Source organism: Erinaceus europaeus, chromosome 15 (assembly GCF_950295315.1).
Source record: "Erinaceus europaeus chromosome 15, mEriEur2.1, whole genome shotgun sequence".
NCBI lineage: Eukaryota > Metazoa > Chordata > Mammalia > Eulipotyphla > Erinaceidae > Erinaceus > Erinaceus europaeus.
Genome location: NC_080176.1, coordinates 1166290 through 1186355, shown reverse-complemented (window position 1 = coordinate 1186355; position 20066 = coordinate 1166290). Strand labels below are relative to the sequence as shown.

The 20066-nt window shown below is 62.6% G+C and overlaps 3 protein-coding genes across 7 annotated transcripts in view; 2 read left to right on the top strand and 1 right to left on the bottom strand.

Annotated features, from left to right (window-relative positions):
* The window catches only part of ABAT (4-aminobutyrate aminotransferase), a 114924-nt gene extending 111734 nt beyond the window's left edge, over positions 1-3190 (top strand). For all 3 annotated transcript variants that reach the window (XM_060172399.1, XM_016192246.2, XM_060172398.1), the window contains 2 exons: positions 1000-1111; positions 2013-3190. In XM_060172399.1, coding sequence (XP_060028382.1) covers positions 1000-1111; positions 2013-2134 — 234 coding nt within the window. In that variant the 3' untranslated portion in view covers positions 2135-3190. The remainder of the gene's footprint in view (positions 1-999; positions 1112-2012) is intronic.
* Positions 3191-8095: 4905 nt separating this feature from the next.
* TMEM186 (transmembrane protein 186) lies at positions 8096-10874 on the bottom strand. The gene is made up of 3 exons (XM_060174088.1): positions 10833-10874; positions 10643-10791; positions 8096-8871 (listed from the first exon to the last, which is right to left on the bottom strand). The coding sequence occupies exons 1-3, from the start codon at positions 10872-10874 to the stop codon at positions 8139-8141; spliced, it is 924 nt and encodes a 307-aa protein (XP_060030071.1). The 3' UTR covers positions 8096-8138.
* PMM2 (phosphomannomutase 2) lies at positions 10800-18653 on the top strand. Of its 3 annotated transcripts, XM_060172401.1 has the most exons (8): positions 10801-10938; positions 14710-14821; positions 15114-15190; positions 15342-15433; positions 15873-15972; positions 16053-16128; positions 16947-17062; positions 18164-18653. In XM_060172401.1, exons 1-8 carry the CDS (start codon positions 10873-10875, stop codon positions 18266-18268), a joined length of 744 nt encoding a protein of 247 aa, XP_060028384.1. In that variant the 5' UTR covers positions 10801-10872; the 3' UTR covers positions 18269-18653. The 3 variants fall into 3 exon arrangements, with proteins under 3 accessions (XP_060028385.1, XP_060028386.1, XP_060028384.1); XM_060172402.1 differs by lacking the exon at positions 16947-17062 and having other exon boundaries at positions 10800-10938; positions 15873-16128; positions 18164-18274; XM_060172403.1 differs by lacking the exons at positions 16947-17062; positions 18164-18653 and adding an exon at positions 16225-16509 and having other exon boundaries at positions 10800-10938; positions 15873-16128.
* The last annotated feature ends 1413 nt before the right edge of the window (positions 18654-20066 follow it).

Here is a 20066-nt window from a genome sequence, read left to right as displayed (position 1 = left end):
GCATCAGCAGACATGGGGGCTACTGTCTTAGTCGGGCTGCACATCTGTGACTGTCTCTGTGGTCACACTCCTGCCTGCCGCACCCTGCTCGCTCGCTCTCTCTCTGTCTCACTCACACACACACACACACACACACACGCGCACTCATACACAGAGACAGACATACTCACACACAGAGAGACACAGACACTCACACACAGAGACACAGACACACACTCACACTCTCACACACCCCTTGTTATCCCAAACTGGAACCAGGGCATTGAAGGGACTCCTTAGTGTTTCCAAGAAGTGCCAATCCAGCCAGGAGTTGGAGAAGTGACCTTCTCCAGAAGATTGGTCACAAAGGGCCCTTTGGGCTGGGGAGGTAACATAATGGCTGTGCAAAAAGGCTCTCCTGCCTAAGGCACCAAAAGTCCTAGGTTCAGTCCCCAGCACCACCATGAGCCAGGGCTGAGTGGGGCTCCGGTTTCTCTCTCTGCATCTTTCTGTATCTCTCTCATCAAAAATAAACAAAAATGCTTTGAGCACACAGAAGCTGTCCCCAGGAGCCTGATGCACCCAGACCCCCAGCGCCTGACCAGAACCTGAAGGGTGGTGGTGCTGAGGAGAGTGGAGACGAGGAAGGAGGGAAGGCTGGGAAGGGAATAAGGACACGTGGGCTCACTAAGTTCTCGCCACAGCCAGAACCCTTTGGGCCGACAGCATTTACCATCCTACAGTTTAGAGACGAGGGAACAGCCCCCACCTGCGGGGAGGCTTCACAAGCAGTGAGGCAGGACTGCAGGTGTCTCTGTTTCTCTCCGCTATCACCCCTCCCTCTCAATTTCCCTCTGTCCCAGCAGAAGGAAGAACGGGAGAAAGGGAGGGAGGGAACAGAGGTACAGACCACACACTTGACCTCTCCAGAACTGCATCATGGCAAAGAAACAGGACTTGGGGGCCAGTGTACTGAGCCAGGGGGACACGGGTGACGCTGGCCTTGTCTCCACACTGCAGGCCCGGTACCCCCAGCTCATCAGCAGGGTGAGGGGCCGAGGCACCTTCTGCTCCTTTGACACCCCGGATGAATCCGTACGGAATAAGCTCATCCTGATGGCCAGGAACAAGGGTAAGGAGGCCGTGGGTGGGGTCAGTGCCTCGTCACTGGATGGGGGGGGGTGCTTCCCCAGCAGACCTGACCACCCTGAGGGCTCCTTCCTCCAAGGTGAGAGAGTTGCCTGCAGGACCAGCACAGCATTTTCCCTCATCAAACACTCAGTGGGCAAGGGAGCGAGGCTGGCCAGGGCGAGGCTGGCCCGAGTGACCACACACACACACACACACACACACACACACACACACACACACACGGCCCTCCGGCAGGGTGTGGAAGGAAGGGGGCGTCTCACAGCCACCCACCTAGCCTCCAGTCCCGGGAGGGGCAGGGAAAGGGTCGGGAGAGCAGGCAGCTGCAGGAAGGCAATCAGCGAAGGCTTCCTGGAGGGAACAGCAGTCACCTGTCCACACAGCCACACAGCCGTCCTTGTGACGCAGGTGCAGCAGAACCTTCTGGAAGCAGAGCGCCCAGTGAGGGTGGGGTGGGGGTGGGAACAAGCTGCCGTCCACATCACCACGGCCTGGCCAGGTGGGAGGCTCTGAGCCGTGGACCCCAGGGAGACACGGGTTTGGGGAGACTCGGGTGAGCTCAGCGCAGCCAGCGTGGCTCCCTGGCCCTGGGGGCAGCTCTGCCCCGGCAGGCACTGTGGGTGCTGAGGCTCACAGCCGCCCTACCCACAGGTCTCCCCCTCAGGCCCCCAGCCCTGGGGCAGCCTCCCTCCCTGCCTGGGTTGGCCTTTCCGCAGTCTGCGACCTGATCTTTTCCCCCCACCCGGCGTGGGAGGGGGCCAGCAGAGCAGACCCTCACAGTCAGGAGGGGCCCTCCAAGGGCATCCGAGAGGGAGGAAGGCAGGACAGAAGGCCGGCAGGAGGGACTGACCAGCCGTGCGCCTCCCCCGCCGGCCCCCTTGCAGGAGTGGTGTTGGGGGGCTGCGGCGACAAGTCCATCCGCTTCCGGCCCACCCTGGTCTTCAGGGACCACCACGCACACCTGTTCCTCAACATCTTCAGCGACATCCTGGCCGACTTCAAGTAGGGGCACCTCCGCCCACCAGCCCGGCCCTCCGCCGCCCCCGGTCTGCCTGATTCATGCTTCCGCTGCAAGTCTGGCGCCACACATCCGCGGAAGGGTCCTCTGTGGGGAGGGGCGTCCTGCCGACTCAGGGAGGGGGGCGGCCGGCTTGGGGGATCCTCCCCACAGAGCCAGTGGTGCACGTTGGCTTAGCCCAGAATTCTGCTCGGCCCTCAGGACAAGCCACGGAGGTCCTGCGCACATCGGCCAGGCCTGCCCAGTCCACGGCTGGGGCTCTGGGGCTCCGGGGCTGCCCTCGCCCCGTGCAGTCGCCTGCTCTCACCCCCACACACACACCACCTGCAAATTCGATTAAGCTGGGGGTAGCGGGTACTGCGCCTCTCCGTGCACTGGGACCCCTCCAAGGCTCGCCCCTGAGGACCTCTGGGTGGTTTCTGCCGGTTCTGACTCACCGTCTGCCATCCCACAGCCCCTCCTCCATTTCATGTTCAGTGTCACTGCCCCGAGTGTCCCCAGGGTGTGGAGCCCAGGCCGCCCTCTCCCGCAGCAGCAGAAGTCACTCACGGGGGATGGGCAGCCTGGGGAGACGGCACGGCGAGTCTCTGCTTTCTCCATCGCATGCCGGCCACAGACCTCCCGTGTCCCAACTCCCCCGCTCTCCTGCAGGCCTGCAACCTGCCCTGTTCTTGCTGAGGGGCGGACAGCCCCGGCCGCCCTGAGGAAGACAGAGCCGGGAGGGAAGCTGGGCTGGCACCGGGCGCCGCTAACTGGCCCCTCGGCTCTGTCTCCCACTGGAGGCCTCCCTGGGCTGCCCCCCGGGAGCTCACAGGAAGCCCCTGCTCTGTCCCACGCTGGGGGGGGGGGGAGTGCGAGGGGCCCCAGTCCACCTCGGGGGCAGAGGAGGCTCCAGGGAGAAAGTGGCGTCTGAGCAGGGTTTTGCAGTAGAAGTGAGATTTCTCCCAGCAGTGGAGGCAAGGAGTCAGCAGCGGGAAGGGAAGAAGAGCTTGTGGCTCTCCCCAGTGGGGAGCAGGTCCCAGGGCAGTGTGTGTGTGTGTGGGGGGGGGGGGGGGAGCTAACTCACCAGAGCCAGGGAAGCCAGGCCTCATCTCACACACTGAGGCCTCCCGAGGACAGGACGGGCGTGCTGTGCGCACGTTCTGAGAGCTTCTCCAGGCCAGGCCGCAGTCGTCGCAGCGGCTCCCTTCTGTGGAGGCAGGGGCTGCGAAGCGTTCTCTCCCCACGGGGCCCCGGCAGGGCAGAGACCATTTCACCTGGGGTGTCCCTTCCAAGTCACCTCTCGCCCCTTCCCAGTGAAAACTCCTCCTCAAAAGCGTCTAAGCCATTCACCAAGCAGTCTGTGCCAACTCGGGACAGAGCGCCTTCCCGGACACCTCCTGGGGGCCTCCAGGGAAGGACGGCCCAGCCCTGCTCAGCACCAAGGGCTCCCGGGCACAGGAAGTGGGCCATCGCAGGTCAGAGCCATCGTCCTCAAGTTCCGTCACTGTCGTCACTGTCTTGGGCGGGAGTCTTGTCCCTTCCTAGCGAGTCTTGGCACATCTCACTTTTATTATAAATAGGTGTTGTTTTTTTATTTTTAATAATTTTTACTGACACTCAGTAACCATGCGAAACCGTGCACAACACTGACAGGCCCGTGTGCTCGCGCCCTGTACAGATCACCCACGGTAGGGACCACAGCTAGCCGGCACCCACAGCGATCCTGTTCACGGTGTCTGTCCAGTGCCAATAGATGACGATTAACGTGTCACCATGTTGCCATAGGCCCAGTTCCATGAATGAAATGTCTCCTGTGTTAATCAGTGTTCTGAAATTAAAAGAATATTTATAATGGAAGCAGAGTGTGAGTGTGGCCTTTGTGGGTTGCATGCACCCTCTTGCCTGCGTTTAGGGGAACTGAACACGGGCCCTCAGCCAGGTGCAGCGTCACCACGGAGCAGCCTCCTGGGCCCAGTTCATTCCATTTCCTTTGTTTTCTCCCAGAGCACTCGCTACTCAGCCCTGGCTCATGCGGGTGCCGGGGATTGGACCTGGCACTCTGCTTCTTTAAGGTGGGAGACATGGAGAGACAGGCAGAGAGCCCACAACCCCGCCGCACCACCTTCGGGCTCTCAGGTACTGCCCATGGTGCTCCCATGTGGTGGTGGGGCTTGAACCCAGGACCTCACACCTAGTAAGGGTCCTGTTTAGCGGGTGAGTGGTCTCTCCCAGTCCCCTTCTCCCTGGTCGGGGCCGGGCAGTGCCACGCCAGACTCCTGCTTCCCAGCTGGGTACCCCTGAGCAGGCCATCGCCCTCTCTGGGCCTGCCGGTGGCGGTCACCGGCTCTCAGCACAGCCCCCGTCAGTCTTCCCAGAGCCCTCCCCCGCTGGCGCTGCAGGCTAAGGGGCCCAAAGCCCGGCTGGCAGCAGTTTCCTCTGCTGCTGTCTGGGGTCTCCAGCTCCCGATGTCCTCGTCACCCGTGTGTATCAGCCCAGATAGCTGAGGGGCCTCCCGGAGGCTTGGGGCAGCGCTGTTCACTTCAGTCAGTTCTGCTCAGTGGTGCAGGCCCACTGCTGAGGCGCGGGGTGGGCTGCTACTCACGGGGTCCACGGGGCCAGCCAGGCCCATCACTCCAAGAAGTCGAGGGCGAGTGCTGCAGGGGCCAGACAAGGCCAGAAAGTTGAGTTCAGCCAGAGACAAAGGGATCCTGTGGCTTGGCACTTGGACTCACAATCCTGGAGCCACCGCAGCCCCGCAGCAGTGCCCTGGCCTGTGGGCAGTTCACCCGGGGCAGCCAAGGCCTCTCAGCTCAGGAGGCCACTGAGTGCTCTCAGTTCACACCACTCAGGCCTGGGGCATCTGGCCGGAGACAAGGGGAGTATCTCTTCTGAGGTGCCTTGTCTGGTCTGGTTTAAGCAAGACACCAGAGCACTGCTCCGTCATTCATTCTGCTCTGTTTTTCTTGTGTGTGTGTTTAGTGGTGGCCAGGGCGTCCCCTAAGTGTCGTTTTCAGGCCCCGGCTCTTGCTCTGCAGTGAGCGTCCCCAACCCAGGCTGCCTCCCTTCTTCTTCTAGCGTTTGCCCTTCTTCCGTAGCCAGTCAACAGCGTCAGGTTGAGCCTAATGTCAAGTTTCGAGACCTCCTTTGAATCTGGAGAGGTGGCAGTCGTTGACTATGTGGGTCATAGTCTGTCTGGAGCCGCAGGGGCAGTTCGGGTCGTCTCTGGCTCCCCAGCGATGGAACATAGCGGCGCACTGGCCATGGCCTGTTCGATAGCGATGGAGGAGGGCCCGATCATAACGTGCTAGGTCAAAGCTGGGTTGACGCTCGTAGGGGTCTGTGATGAGGTGTTTGTTCTTTACCTCAGCTGACTGCCAGCTCTGTTTCCAAGAGTCTGGAACAGAGAAGTTCAGTGTAGGCGTAGGGGACCAGATTGGGTGACGAGACGTCAAGTGTTGGACAGGGTGGGCGAAGATCTCCACGTATAGCTAGCTGCCTCCCTGTGTCCTTTTGTCATGCAGTTGTTTTACATATTTATGTGAGAGGGAGGCCCAGCACATCCCTCTGGCACATGTGGGCCATGGGGGAGGCTCAGGACCCCATGCCTGTGAGGCCAGTCTATACCCACCGTGCCACCTCCTGGCTGCTCTCGTTCTTTTTAATTTTTTAAATATTTGTGTTTATTTTTCCGTTTGTTGCCCTTTTTTTTTTCAATAGTTGTAGTTACTGTTGTGAGAAATGGAGAGAGGAAGGAGACAGTCATCTGCAGACCTGCTTCACCACCTGTGAAGCGACTCCCCTGCAGGTGAGGAGCCGGGGGCTCGAACCAGGATCCTCATGGCGGTCCTTGCACTTAACCGGCTACCGCCCGACTCCCGCACTTGTTCTTTATATCACAACTGGGGAATGGGCCCATTGCTGGTGGCTCTCCCCAGCCGCACCTGTGCACCTTGTTTTCTAGACAGGAGCAGAGCACGGGAAGCACACCCACTGACATGTGCAGGGCCGTGCCCTACCACCAGCACGTGGCAGTGCCAGGCAAAGCACCAGCTAACGGTGGAAAAAATAGCCATTTGGCCTGGGAGACCACTTGACAATGATGTGGAGCCTGTGTGTTGGACACACAGCAGTGTCTCCACCAGCGAAGTGGAAGCACGGCTCCGCTCCTGGTCACAGGGCCGAGTCGGGCTGTCGTGGGAAGGAGCCAGGTCTCATGCCCCGTGTGCCTGGGTGGTCATGTGATTGATTACCTGAGCCCGGTTGGCAGCTCCACGCCCACCTGCGCTCACCGGAAGCACTTACCCACACATTTACAAAGAGCAAATCCCATGTGATTCTGAGCACAGGGCGCCTTGGGACTAGCCTGGGAGGGAGGTGTGGACATCCAGGTGCCCGGAGGCTACCAGACGGCAGGCTGAGCGCAGGCGGGTGGCACTGAGGAGGCGGCTCTGCAGGGCTGGGGCTCGAAAAGCCCTCACGCTTCCTGCTGTGGCCTGGCCACTGGCCCTGCTAAGGGACACGTTCGTCCTGTGCCCTCCGCTGGCGCTGGGTGTGTGTGTGTGGGGGGAAGACACGTACGTGGGAGGCGTTTTCCTGCCCAGGCTGGTGACACCTCCAGAGCTGTCACAGTGCGATGCACGTGCTCACCTGGGGGGCAGCCCTGACAGCTGCTGCCTGCGGACCAGGATGTGTTCTGCCTGAAGGCGTTCACTTTTATGAGACCGCAGCACCAGTCCTCTCTGCTCCGGCAGGGACCAAGCCCGGGGTCTCTGGGGCTTCAGGCTGCCACCACACTGCCCCGTATTCCTAAAAGTCTCCAGGTCTAACAGGAGTGCCGCCCACAAAGCCACTGCCTGAGAAACGGCACGCTATCTATCATTTCAGAACGAGCTCCACACAGTCACTGAGGTGCTCCTGGGACCCGCTCGATCCCCAGGGACAAGTGTTGTCAGGCAATCCCTGCCGGCCAGCCAGCCCCAGGGCTACGGGGTCGTGAGGCCCAGGCGTCGCCGGTATCTCAACATTCTGCAGGTGAGGGAGACAGCACGGTGGTGGTGCAGGGGGCTTGCACCTGAGACGTCCCAGCTTCCTCCCCCACCCAGCACCACCAAAGCTGAGCAGTGTTCAGGCCAAAAAAGAAAGCGACTGTTTTTACTCAAAGATTTTCTTTATTTATCGGATACAGACAGAAATCGCTAGGGAAGGGGGAGACAGGGAGACAGACACCTGTAGCCCTGCTCACCACTCGCAAAGCTTCCCCCTGCAGGTGGGGATGGGGGCTCAAACCTGGGTCCTTGTGCACTGTGACCTGTGCTCAAGACAACTGTAACTGCTGACTGTAAACAGAAACAACACACAGGACCGCGTCCCCCAGCCTGCCACTGCTCGGACCCAGTACCAGGCCCGGGCTCGGCCGTCTCACGCCCCGGGCAGCACCCCAGCCTCCTCCCACTGGTCTCCTGGCCAAGCTCAGCGCTCGCCATTTTCTCCGTCCCCCGCCCTTCAAAGGCCACAGAGAGAAGCAGCAGATGCAGGGACCCCCGCCCCCCGCCCCGGGCCTGGCCCTGAGACGGAGGGCTTCTCACGGAGGGTGTGGGACTGAGAGGCATCTGTCACACACCGACAGGGAAGTCACTCCAGGTGCACTGCACGGACGATGAAAGACGGGAGGCTCGACGAGATGCCACTTCACCAGAAAAGAAGAAGGGGAGTGTCGCGTCCCGGCTGTGGGGACCCAAGGCTGCAGCAGGTCGCACGGAGAAAGGGCGAGGGGCCGGGGAAGGAAGCCGCGTGTCAGGACTCGCCGGCCGCCAGTGAGCCCATTTCTAGGGGCGTCAGGACAGACGAATCCAGAGACAGAAAGCGGATCGGGGCGCACAACACCGTGAACGTACCCAACGGCGGGCGCGGACGGACGGACGGACAGACAGACCCTCTGCTGGCCGGCGGCTGCGTGAGCGTGACAGCTCCCCCTGAGGCTGGCTCTCGGCGACCCCGGCCCCGTCCCCCATCACCCGCGCCGGTCCGGCGTCCCGAACACCTGGCTGAAGCGCCGCGGGTCCAGCACGCGGCCGTGCCGCAGCGCCAGGTAGAAGGTCTCCCCGCCGCCGTAGCGCCGGAGGCGCACGAACAGGTCCCGGGGCCGGTCGGCCGTCTCCGACAGCGGCACCACGTCGGCCGCGGGCCAGTCCGTGTCCTGCCGCCGGCCCCAGAAGGTCAGGTGCGCCACCCGCAGCGTGCCGCCCGCCTCGTCCAGGTACAGCACGCCCACCAGCCGCCGGGAGAAGTGGCTCGTCCAGCACAGCATGGCGAGGGCGAAGGCGGCCACGCCGCCCGCCAGGCACAGCGAGCCCAGGGGCAGCAGGCCCTGCGAGTGCCAGTACAGGCTGGGGGGCAGCGCCGCCAGCGTCAGGCCCGTCTGCGCCACCTTGAGCCGCGACAGGCAGCCCGCCACCCTGATGGCGTCCAGGCGGTACAGCGGCAGGAAGCGGGGGGCGGCGGGGGCGGCGGGGTCGGAGGTGTGGGCGGCGGGGGCAGCAGGGGCGAGGGTGGCGGGGGCGGCGGGGGCAGCTGCAGCCCGGCCTCCCAGCCGCCGCCACGCACCGCGCCCGCAGCAGCCGCTCAGCACGGCGGGCAGGGGCGCCGGCAGCCGGGACGCGGAGCGGAGGAGGAAGGCGGCCTGCAAGAGACAAGAGACGGAGAGCTCAGGCCCGGCGCCCGCCCGGCCCACCAGGCCACCCGGTCACCCCGTCACCCCGCCACCCGGTCACCCCGCCACCCTGGTCACCCCGCCACCCTGGTCACCCCGTCACCCGGTCACCCCGCCACCCGGTCACCCCGCCACCCGGTCACCCCGGTCACCCCGCCACCCGGTCACCCCGCCACCCTGGTCACCCCGGTCACCCCGCCACCCGGTCACCCCGCCACCCTGGTCACCCCGCCACCCGGTCACCCCGCCACCCGGTCACCCCGCCACCCGGTCACCCCGCCACCCGGTCACCCGGTCACCCCGTCACCCCGGTCACCCTGCCACCCTGGTCACCCCGGTCACCCCGCCACCCCGCCACCCGGTCACCCCGGTCACCCCGCCACCCTGGTCACCCCGGTCACCCGGTCACCCCGCCACCCGGTCACCCCGCCACCCTGGTCACCCCGGTCACCCCGCCACCCGGTCACCCCGCCACCCTGGTCACCCCGTCACCCCGGTCACCCCGCCACCCCGGTCACCCCGCCACCCGGTCACCCCGCCACCCGGTCACCCCGCCACCCTGGTCACCCCGCCACCCGGTCACCCCGCCACCCTGGTCACCCCGTCACCCCGGTCACCCTGCCACCCGGTCACCCCGCCACCCTGGTCACCCCGGTCACCCCGCCACCCGGTCACCCCGCCACCCGGTCACCCCGGTCACCCCGCCACCCGGTCACCCCGCCACCCGGTCACCCCGCCACCCTGGTCACCCCGCCACCCGGTCACCCCGTCACCCGGTCACCCCGCCACCCTGGTCACCCCGGTCACCCCGTCACCCCGGTCACCCCGCCACCCTGGTCACCCCGGTCACCCCGCCACCCGGTCACCCCGGTCACCCCGCCACCCGGTCACCCCGCCACCCTGGTCACCCCGGTCACCCCGCCACCCGGTCACCCGGTCACCCCGCCACCCGGTCACCCCGCCACCCTGGTCACCCCGGTCACCCCGCCACCCGGTCACCCCGTCACCCGGTCACCCCGCCACCCTGGTCACCCCGCCACCCTGGTCACCCCGGTCACCCCGCCACCCGGTCACCCCGTCACCCCGGTCACCCCGCCACCCTGGTCACCCCGCCACCCGGTCACCCCGCCACCCGGTCACCCCGGTCACCCCGCCACCCGGTCACCCCGCCACCCTGGTCACCCCGGTCACCCGGTCACCCCGCCACCCGGTCACCCCGCCACCCGGTCACCCCGTCACCCCGGTCACCCCGGTCACCCCGTCACCCCGGTCACCCCGCCACCCGGTCACCCCGCCAGGCCAGAGAAGGGGGCGGACGGCCAGGCACGCGTCACCGGGTTCGAGCCCCCGCCCCCACCTGCAGGGGGAGGGAGCTTCACGAGCGGCGGAGCGGGGCTGCGGGTGCCTGTCTGTCTGTCCGTCTGCGCCCTGTCGACCTGTCTGTCCTCACGGCGACAAGCAGCAGCCACCCGGCCCCCCGCCCGCCCTCGGAGCCGCCTCGCCTGCACCCCGAGGCTCCGCCCCAGGGGCCTCCGCCCCACCCGCGGGGACAGGGTGCGCGGCACGGGTTCGAGCCCGGCCGGTCGCCGCCGGGGCCTCGGCAGCTCTTTCCGTTACGGCCGTTGCGGTCGCGAGGTCCGAACGCGGGGCGAGCCGAGGAACGCGCCGTCCAGCCCTCGCCCGCCAGACCCCGACCCCGGGTGCGCCCCCCAGCCGCCGCCTCACCATGACTCCGCCGGCTGCCGCCGCCGCCGCCGCCGCCGCCGCCGCCGCCGCCGCCGCAGGGACCGCCGAGGCCTCGCAACCGCCGCCGGCGCGAGCGCGTGCGCGTGCGCCGCCGGAACCGGAAGTTGCGGTCGCGCGCGTTGCCCTCTGGGACTTGTGGTCCAGCGCGGAGGATGCGCTCTATTTCCGGGCGTTGTGGCAGCGGAGGCTCCTTCCGCTCCCGGGGTCCCTTGCGGCGCGGCGAGCGGAGCCGGAAGTTCCGGGTCACGCCGCCCACGTCCACGCGTCCTGAAAGCTGGAAGCCGCGAGCATGGCGGCGGCCCGGAGGGTGCTGTGCCTCTTCGACGTGGACGGGACCCTGACTGCCCCGCGGCAGGTGGGTGGCTGGGTGGGCGCGGCGGGCGCGGGGCCCTCGGCTGCTCGCGCTTGGGGAGGGCCGCTGGGGCGGGGCGGGGCGGGGCGGGGCGGGAGCCCCGAGCCCCGGTGCCCTGGGCTGGGGGTGGCAGCCCGGGCCGCCTCTTAGCACCCCGGGTGCGGGCGCCGCTGGGACGGCCCGAGGCGCGTGTCGGGGTGGGTGGAGGACGCGGGTGGGCGCGCCTGGGGCCGATGGCCTGACGGTCATGCCGGCCTGAGGCCCCTCCGCACGGCTGCGTCCCGAGCCCGCCCGTGCGGGGCCCCGCGCCCGGCGGCGTCTGCGGGCCAAGAGGAGGCCCGCCCGGCGCCCGGTGCCCCGCCCCGCCCCGGCTCCCCCGCCCCGCCCCGCCCCGCCCGAGCCCCGGGGCCCCGGCGCGTTTCCCGGGGCAGAGCCGCCCGTCCCCGCGCCGTGTGGCCGTGGGCAGCCCCTGGAGGAGGCCGGGCGGCCACCGCGTTTCTCTCCCCGGTCGCTTTTCCTGGGGGGCGGGGGTGCTGGAGGCGTCGTGGTGACGAAGGGAAACGATACGGGGAGTTACTGCTCTCGTGCGGCCCTCAGGGTTGTCTGTCACTGGAGGCCATTGTTGCCCATCGCTGTCGTCACTGCTGCCACAGTTGTCGCACAGGACCGAGAAACGGAGAGGCCGGAGGGGGAGAGGGGGAGGATGGCCCCCTCAGACCTGCTTCGCCGTTGCCCGGACCCGGCCGTCTGCTGCTGCTGCTGCTGCTGCTGCTTTAGTATTTCTTTATTCCCGTCTTGTTGCCCGTGTTCCTCATTGTTGAAGTCCGAGTCCCAGTCTCACCACACGGAGACCAGAACCCCATGCGCCAGCAAGAGCCTTCATTAGGAAGCCGAAGCTTGGGCCCCCCGACCCAACACCCTTCCAAGCGAGGGGAGGGCCCGCGCCCCGCTCCAGCTCCGTCCCGCCCTTTACGGTTCGCGCGGGCTGGGGACAGGTGCACACACCGACGACGACGCGCCGCGAGCGGCATTGGCTTCGGGTTAACGGCCGTTCTCGACAGTGGTGGTGGTGGTGGCTATTGTTGTCGGCGCTGCTGGGTAGGATGGACAGAGGACAGACAGACAGACACCTGCAGACCTGCTTCACCGCCCGGGAAGCGACTCCCCTGCAGGCGGGGAGCCCGGGGCTCGAACCGGGATCCTCACGCCGGTCCCTGCGCTTCGCGTCACGTGCGCTTAACCCGCTGCGCCGCGGGTTCGAGCCCCCGGCTCCCCGCCTGCAGGGGAGTCGCTTCCCGGGCGGTGAAGCAGGTCTGCAGGTGTCTGTCTGTCTCTCCCCCTCTCTGTCTTCCCCTCCTCTCTCCATTTCTCTCTGTCCTATCCAACGACGACGACATCAATAACAACAATAATAATAACTACACTAAAACAAGGGCAACAAGAAGGGAATGAATTTTTTAAAAATTATTAGTGATTTAATGGTGGCTTTTTTGCAAGTGGGTAGGATGCCACAGCACTGCTGGGTCATTCCTGGAAGTTCCCCTCCGCGTTTATTGTTGTTCTTGAGGGAGACCAGAGCACCAAAACCTTGAACCTGGGCTGTGCAGCTTCAGCAGCACGCGATGCAGGCCGCCCTTTCTTGTGCCTGCCTGTTACTTCATGAGGTAGCGAGTCGGGGCGAGGGCAGACGACATGGCTGGTTCGTGTGGCCCTGGGGGGTGAGCCAGAAACCCCAGCTCGCCCTGGGTGGGTGCTGTCTGTGCCCCCTGGGAGTGCTGAGCAGGGAGGCAGGGCCTCACCTGGAACATGAGATGGGGTGCTGCCCTCTCGCCTCCCAGTTCTCGCTTCTTTCAGGGTTGTCTTTTGTTATGACTATTTTTTTTTTATAGTTCAGGACTTCTATTTTTTTTTAAATTTCTTTATTGGGGAATTAATGTTTTACATTCCACAGTAAATATAATGGTTTGTACATGCATAACATTCCCCAGTTTCCCATATAACAATACAACCCCCACTAGGTCCTCTGTCATCCTTCTTGGATCTGTATTCTCCCCACCCACCACCCACCCCAGAGTCTTTTACTTTGGTGCAATACGCCAATTCCATTTCAGGTTCTACTTGTGTTTGCTCTTCTGATCTTGATTTTCAACTTCGGCCTGAGAGTGAGATCATCCCGTATTCATCCTTCTGTTTCTGACTTATTTCACTCAACATGATTTTTTCAAGGTCCATCCAAGATCGGCTGAAAACGGTGAAGTCACCATTTTTCACAGCTGAGTAGTATTCCATTGTGTATATAGACCACAGCTGCTCAGCCACTCATCTGTTGTTGGACACCTGGGTTGCTTCCAGGCTTTGGCTATTACAAATTGTGCTGCCAAGAACATATGTGTACACAGATCTTTTTGGATGGATGTGTTGGGTTCCTTAGGATAGATCCCCAGGAGGGGAATTGCAGGGTCATAGGGTAGGTCCATTTCATGTGTTTCTCAGCCTTTTGGGTCTCTTCTGTGGTGAATATTCTGTCCAAGTCCTCCCCCCATTTTTGGATGGGGTTATTTGTTGTCTTGTTGTTGAGTCTGGCAAGCTCTTTATATATGTTGGTTATTAAACTCTCATCTGATGTATGGCATGTAAAGATCTTCTCCCATTCTGTGAGGGGTCTCTTGGTTTGGGTAGTGGTTTCTTTTGCTGTGAAGAAGCTTTTTAATTTGATGTAGTCCCATAGGTTTATACTTGCTTTAGTCTTCCTTGTAATTGGACTCGTTTAAGTATCTGATAGTTTGTGGTCTAACATCCAAGTCCTTGATCCACTTGGAATTTACTTTTGTATTTGGTGAAATACAGTGATTCAGTTTCATTCTTCTGCATGTTTCAACCCATTGTTTCCAACACCATTTGTTGAAGAGACTCTGCTTTCCCCATGTAATAGTCTGGGCCCCTTTGTCAAAGATTAGATGTCCATAGGGGTGGGGGCTTGTTATTATTATTTTTTTAAATATTTATTTATTTATTCCCTTTTTGTTGCCCTTGCTTTATTGTTGTAGTTTTTGTTACTGCTGTTTTGTTGGATAGGACAGAGAAAAATGGAGATGGGGAAAACGGGGAGAGAAAGACAGACACCTGCAGACCTGCTTCACTGCCTGTGAAGTGACTCCCCTGCAGGTGGGGAGCGGGGGGCTCGAACCGGGACCCTTACGTTGGTCTTTGCGCCACGTGCGCTCAACCCACTGCGCTGTTATTACTGTCTTACATTTGAGGAAGCGGTCAGTGACACGTCCATTCTCACAGCAGACCTGGGACAGGGCACTGTTGTTGGCCAAGTGGGCCGTTTGCAGGCACCCATCTTAGGAAGAGAAGAGCTTTGCTCCTCAGGCAGCTGCTTCTGACAGTCAGGACACACAGACAGACAGCAGGGGAACAGCATAGTAGGTCCGCAGAGAGCCTACCTGAGGCTCCAAAGTCCCACCGTGAACCAGAGCTGAGCAGGGCTCGGGGAAACAAATGAAAAGTAGCGCAGCGTTATTAAGACCGCCGTTTCTGAGTATAAACAGGAGTTTTACCAGAGGGGAGACATTAGTTCTGTGTAACTGAAGCCAGCCAGTTCTGAACTGAACTGCACCGTGTGGCGCTGGCCGGCTGGGTCTGGCAGCTTGAGCGACAGCCCTCACACAAGGCTGTGGACGGTCAGTGACTGACGGGGGAGGGGGTGCTGCCAAAGGCGGACCGCCTGCTCCACCCTGCGGCTCACCGCTGTTTCCCTGCTCCGTGTAGAAAATCACCAAAGAAATGGACGACTTTCTCCAGCGACTGCGGCAGAAGATGCCAATCGGAGTGGTCGGCGGGTCGGACTTGGAGAAAGTGCAGGAGCAGCTGGGAGACGACGGTAAACCAGGAATGAGCGCCGAGGGCCGAGCCTCGCTACAGCTGCACGTTCTCCTGCCCTCGTGATGAGGGTTCACGCTGAGGTTGGGGTGCCGTCGGCACAGCCTCCCGCCTCATGCACACAGCACGTTTAAGTTTGGAATTAAGATCGGGAGGGGGTCATTTCCCTCCAGCGCTCGGCTTTGAACCCCAGGCCGCCTGCATGTCCAGAGTGTTCCTCCCTGCAGCACAGTGATCGGCGCAGACACGGCTCAACTCCTTGTATCATGAGTTTTCTTCTCTTTTGGTTGTAGTGGTTGAAAAATATGATTATGTGTTCCCAGAAAACGGGCTGGTGGCCTACAAGGACGGGAAGCTCTTGTGTAAACAGGTAGGTTCTCGAGTCTCCCAGCCACTTTCTGAAAGGGCGCTGGGTGTGAGCGTCTCTGGGAAGGCCTATAGGGGTGACACTTCCTGCTGTGGGGGTGCCGTGTCCTCTGGGAGACACTTCCTGCTGCAGGGGTGCCGTGTCCTTTGTGCAGAGCATTCAAGGCCACCTGGGCGAGGCCCTAATCCAGGACTTGATCAACTACTGTCTGAGCTACATCGCCAAGGTCAAGCTCCCTAAGAAGAGGTGGGTTCTGGCCACGCCCCCTGGAGTCATGGGGGTCTCTTGGTGGGGCAGGGCCCGTGCACCCAGAGCCCACCACCTCTGCGAAGACCACTGGAGGGGAGGGTCTGTCAGTGATGCCGTGCCCGCCGAGAGGGCTGAGAGGAAGGGGGCTTTTGAACAAGTCTGACTTCACGGTTACCATCTGCCTCTCTGGCATCCGGGACATCGGGAGGCCCGGTAACTGGTCCCCATACTCCTCAGCCACCGCTGAGCCATCGGGGCCTGGGGGGGGGGGCGTGGGCAGGCGGGTGGGCAGCGAGCCCGCCGTTCCCAGGGTCTGGCCTCAGCACAGAGCAGCTGTGCTGGGCTCCTTGCAGTGTTGTGGCTGCAGGAATGGCCACGCCAGCCTCCTCCCGGCCCTGGCCCAGCGTCCTCCCTTCATCTGTCCCTCCCTCCCCAGGGGCACGTTCATCGAGTTCCGGAACGGCATGCTGAACGTGTCCCCGATCGGAAGGGGCTGCAGCCAGGAGGAGCGTGTGGAGTTCTGCGAGCTGGACAGGGTGAGTCCGGCCCCTGTGTTCGCAAGGCGCCGCCTCGGCCTCGGTGTGGCAGACAGCCACGTCCGTCTGCTTTTTTCTAGAAAGCAAACATCAGGCAGAAGTTCGTGGAAGACCTGCGGAAGGAGTTTGCGGGGAAGGGCATCACGTTCTCCATAGGTACGTGTCCGGGCAGCCTGGACCCCGTTTAACCAGCTGGGGCCTCACGCAGTCGGTCCCACTCCTGGCCAACTCACCTGGCCGATCTCACTCCAGAGAGGCGAGGGGGAGCCGGCACAGGTGGAGTTTCTGCAGGTGTGGGTGCGGGTTCCAGGATTTAGTCCCGAACGTCACCCGTGGAGGGAGTCGCTGTCGGATGAGCAGTGCTGGCTCCCTGTGAAAGTTGGGGCTGTATGAGCCCGGAGCCCTGGGCTGTGGCGGGCGGCGCACGGTGTGCTGTCTGTCCACAGCAGAACAGATGAGCACTGCTCAGACAGGAAGGAGTCTTTGCAGAGCCATTATGCTGTCTCCTAGTGAGCCTGTGGGTTTGTTTTTTTTTAAGAGATTTTATTTATTTATGAGAAAGGTAGGAGGAGAGAGAGAGAACCAGACACACTCTGGCACATGTGCTGCCGGGGATCGATCTCGGGACCTCATGCTTGAGAGTCCAAAGCTTTACCACTGCGCCACCTCCCGGACCACTGAGCCAGTGGGTTCAAAGTGTCCTTGAACTGGATTTTGATGGCGGTGTTAGCCCAGCTCTGGCTGATGGGGGTGCTGAGGGTTGAACCTGGAACGCTGGAGCCTCTGCATGGCACATGCTGTCCCCTGCCCTGAGCATGTCTGAATTGCGGGCGGTGACCCCTGAGAGCAGCTGACTCGCCAGGCAGGTGTAGTCCCCACCTGCGGTGGCCGGGCTTCCGACTCGTTTGTGGAGTCCACTCCGAAAGGCCGTCATGGCCGCCTTCTGACCCGCGGCCCGCGCCCCACCCCGGCAGGGGGCCAGATCAGCATCGACGTGTTCCCTGACGGCTGGGACAAGAGGTACTGCCTGGGCCACGTGGAGGAGGGCAACTACGAGACCGTCTACTTCTTTGGGGACAAGACCATGCCGGTACGTTGCTGGGCGCGCTCATCTTTGCTGCGACGCCACTGCGCCAGCAGTCAGGGCAGATGGGACACAGACGCACACCCCGCCCCAACCTGGGTGATGAGAGCCATGGCAGTGTGGTTTTGACTGTGGTTTGCTTGGGGAGGGGGTTTCGCGTTTGGCCCCGGGCAGCTGGCATCCCACTGGGCTCCCTGCTGTGCTGCACCCGCATGCCCACGGCCTGCCCTTGGCCCTCTCCGAACGCTGAGGAGTGTGCAGCGCCACTTGGCGTCCACCCGCCCTGTGGGGGGAGGGCTGCTCTAATGCACACCCCGGCTCTCCGCCTGCAGGCTTTGGGGCAGGCGGCACAGTGTTGGGCCAGGGCCTTGCCGTGAGGCCCCCACATGGGCGGTCAGCATTCGGCGCTCTAGGGAGCTAGTGAGAGGAAGCTGGGGCACCCCAGAGCCGTCTCCGCTGTTACACCCTGCCTCTCTGCACAATTGGGAGCTTGCTTTCTTCACATTTTATTTGGGGGAGAGAAGACCCCTGTAGGTGGGGGCCAGTTGGAATGCCAGCCCACACAGTCCTGCCTCTCACCTAGCCTCAGCCCCCCACAGGTCCCCGGGCTCCTCGGGCCAGTCGGTCTGTGTCTGGAGTGTCGGAAGCCTGGCCTCCCACCTCCTGGTGAGGAGGGCTCAGCCAGATGCCCCTAGAGGGCGGCCTCCCTCTGCTCACCCTCACGGCTGCTATACTCAGCTCCAGCGGGCGTGTGGCCCCTCGTGCCACACAGTGCATCCCCCCACATCTGTTCTGCCTGTCACCCTGTGGTGACAGGTGCTGAGCCGGAATCTCCGGAGAGACAGCATTCCTGCAGTGGGGGGGGGGAGCAAGAAGCCCCCTACACACCCTGCGAAAGTGGTGGGAGCTGCCTGTGGCCTTCCCCAGCCTGACCTGTCCACCATGGGTGCGGGCTCAGTGCTGGGTGGGGACCCCTATCCCCCAGACTCCCATGTCACCTGTGCCCTTGCTGGTCAGGAGACGGGTTCCTGTCTCCTCTCTGTGCCTTGTCACCATGTTCTGGTGCTGTCCCCTGAGCTGAGCCCCTCACACACCCTGTCCCTGCAGGGAGGCAATGACCACGAGATCTTCACAGACCCCAGGACAGTGGGCTACACGGTGACAGCACCCGAGGACACACGCCGGATCTGCCAGGAGCTCTTCTTCCCCTGACGCGGCCTGTCAGCTGCGCCACGCAGAGGGAGGGGTGGCTCTGACCCCACACTCCGCACAGAAGCCCTCAGACTTGGGGTCTGGGCTTCATCTTTCCAGAAGGGCCCAGAAAGAACAGAGGTGCCCCACCCCCCAGATGAGAGGTGGCAGGACCACCCGACTGGAATCAGCCTGAAGTGAAGCTTGGGTGCTGGACAGACACCCTGGCTGGGCTCACTCGGCCATTGGGACGGGTGCAAAGGTGCCACCACTTGGAGACCTGGGCCGGACTGTGACCTTCAGTGCCGGCTGCCTTCTGTCCACTCTCCTTGGGGCGCCTGACTGGATTCCAAGGCCGCACCTTCCTTCCCCAGGGAGGATGGCCGATTAAACCCCTCTCCTGGTGCCTGTGTCTCACCTGTTCCCTGTGTCTCACCTGCTCCGAGCCTCCAGTCAGTCTGCCTCGTCCAGGAGCCTCAGCCCTTCTGCTGCCCTGGGCTCTGTGACCCCAACTGTGCCCATTCTCAGCCAAGGCTGCCACCACACCTGATTTCGCTGCCGAAAGCTGGCTCCCCAGCCCTTAGCCTCCTAGAAACGTATCCAACTGCTGGGGGCAGAGCCAGGGGCTCTGGGGCACCTCCAGCCCAGTGGGGAGGGACCCTCTATAGCCATCGGGGCCAGAGCAAGGCGACCAGTTAAAGCATGAACTTGGCCCCAGCTGGCCGCCTAGGTGTGCCCCATCCTGAGAGCTCAGCGCTAAGCCTCCTGCCACCTGGCTGCCCCAGGCAGAGGTGCTGTCTCTCTCGCCCACCTGTGGGACACACCCAGCTGGGATCCTCCTGCCTCCCACCTTCTGTGTGCCAGACCCCAGGCCGCCTTCAGGAACAGCTCTGGATGCTGGTGGCTCTGGGGACCCTGAAGGAACAGCCATGAGGCCTGGTAGACCCCAGAGGCAGGGTGGGGACCCCCACCCCCAGCCTGTGCGGCACTGAGTGCACTCGGCTCTGGGAGACAGCACCACACTTCTGCAAGAGGCTCTGAGCTCCCAGGCTTGGTCCCAGCTCTGTCTCAGGATAAAATAAAAAGGGACTTTTCTGCACCAAAGGCATAGCTGAGGCTCCGCTCATGCAGCAGGGAGGGGCGGGAAGGGCAGTAAGCTCCACCATGACGCTGCCTCTGTGCTGGTAGAGCTCAAACCCAGGTCCTCAGACGCAATAAAGTAGATGCTCTACTTGTCCTCATCTCCATCTCATAAAGGATGTCTTGGAAACCTGTAGGAGGCGACGGCAGCTTGAGCACACAAATTACCCTGCGCAAGGATCTGGGTTCAAGCCCCTGCTCCCCACCTGCATGGGAGGAAGCTTCACACCCAGTGAAGCAGGTCACTCTTCCCCTTCCTCAATCTGTCCAAGCAAGAGGAAAAAATAGCCACCTGGAGCAGTGAGATCATAGTGTGAGCCCTGAGCCCCAACAATAAAGAAGCACCGACCGTCAGGCAGAGCTGAGCCATGTGCTCTGGGCAAAAAAGAAAATCTGTGTGTGTGTGTGGGGGGGGGGTTTGCTTCACACACAGTGTGCAGGGCTGCAGGTGTCTGTCTCCCCTCCTCTCAGTTTCTCTGTCAAGACTAGAGGCGGCGTGAGAATCCCAGTTCAAGCCCCAGCTCCCCACCTGCAGGGGAGTCCCTTCATAAGCAGTGAAGCAGGTCATTTCTCTGTCCTATCCAACAACAGCAGCAATAACTACAACAACAAGGGCAACAAAAGGGAAAATAAAAAAGACTAGAGGCCAACAGGGCAGATGGCAGAAATGAGCAGTGCC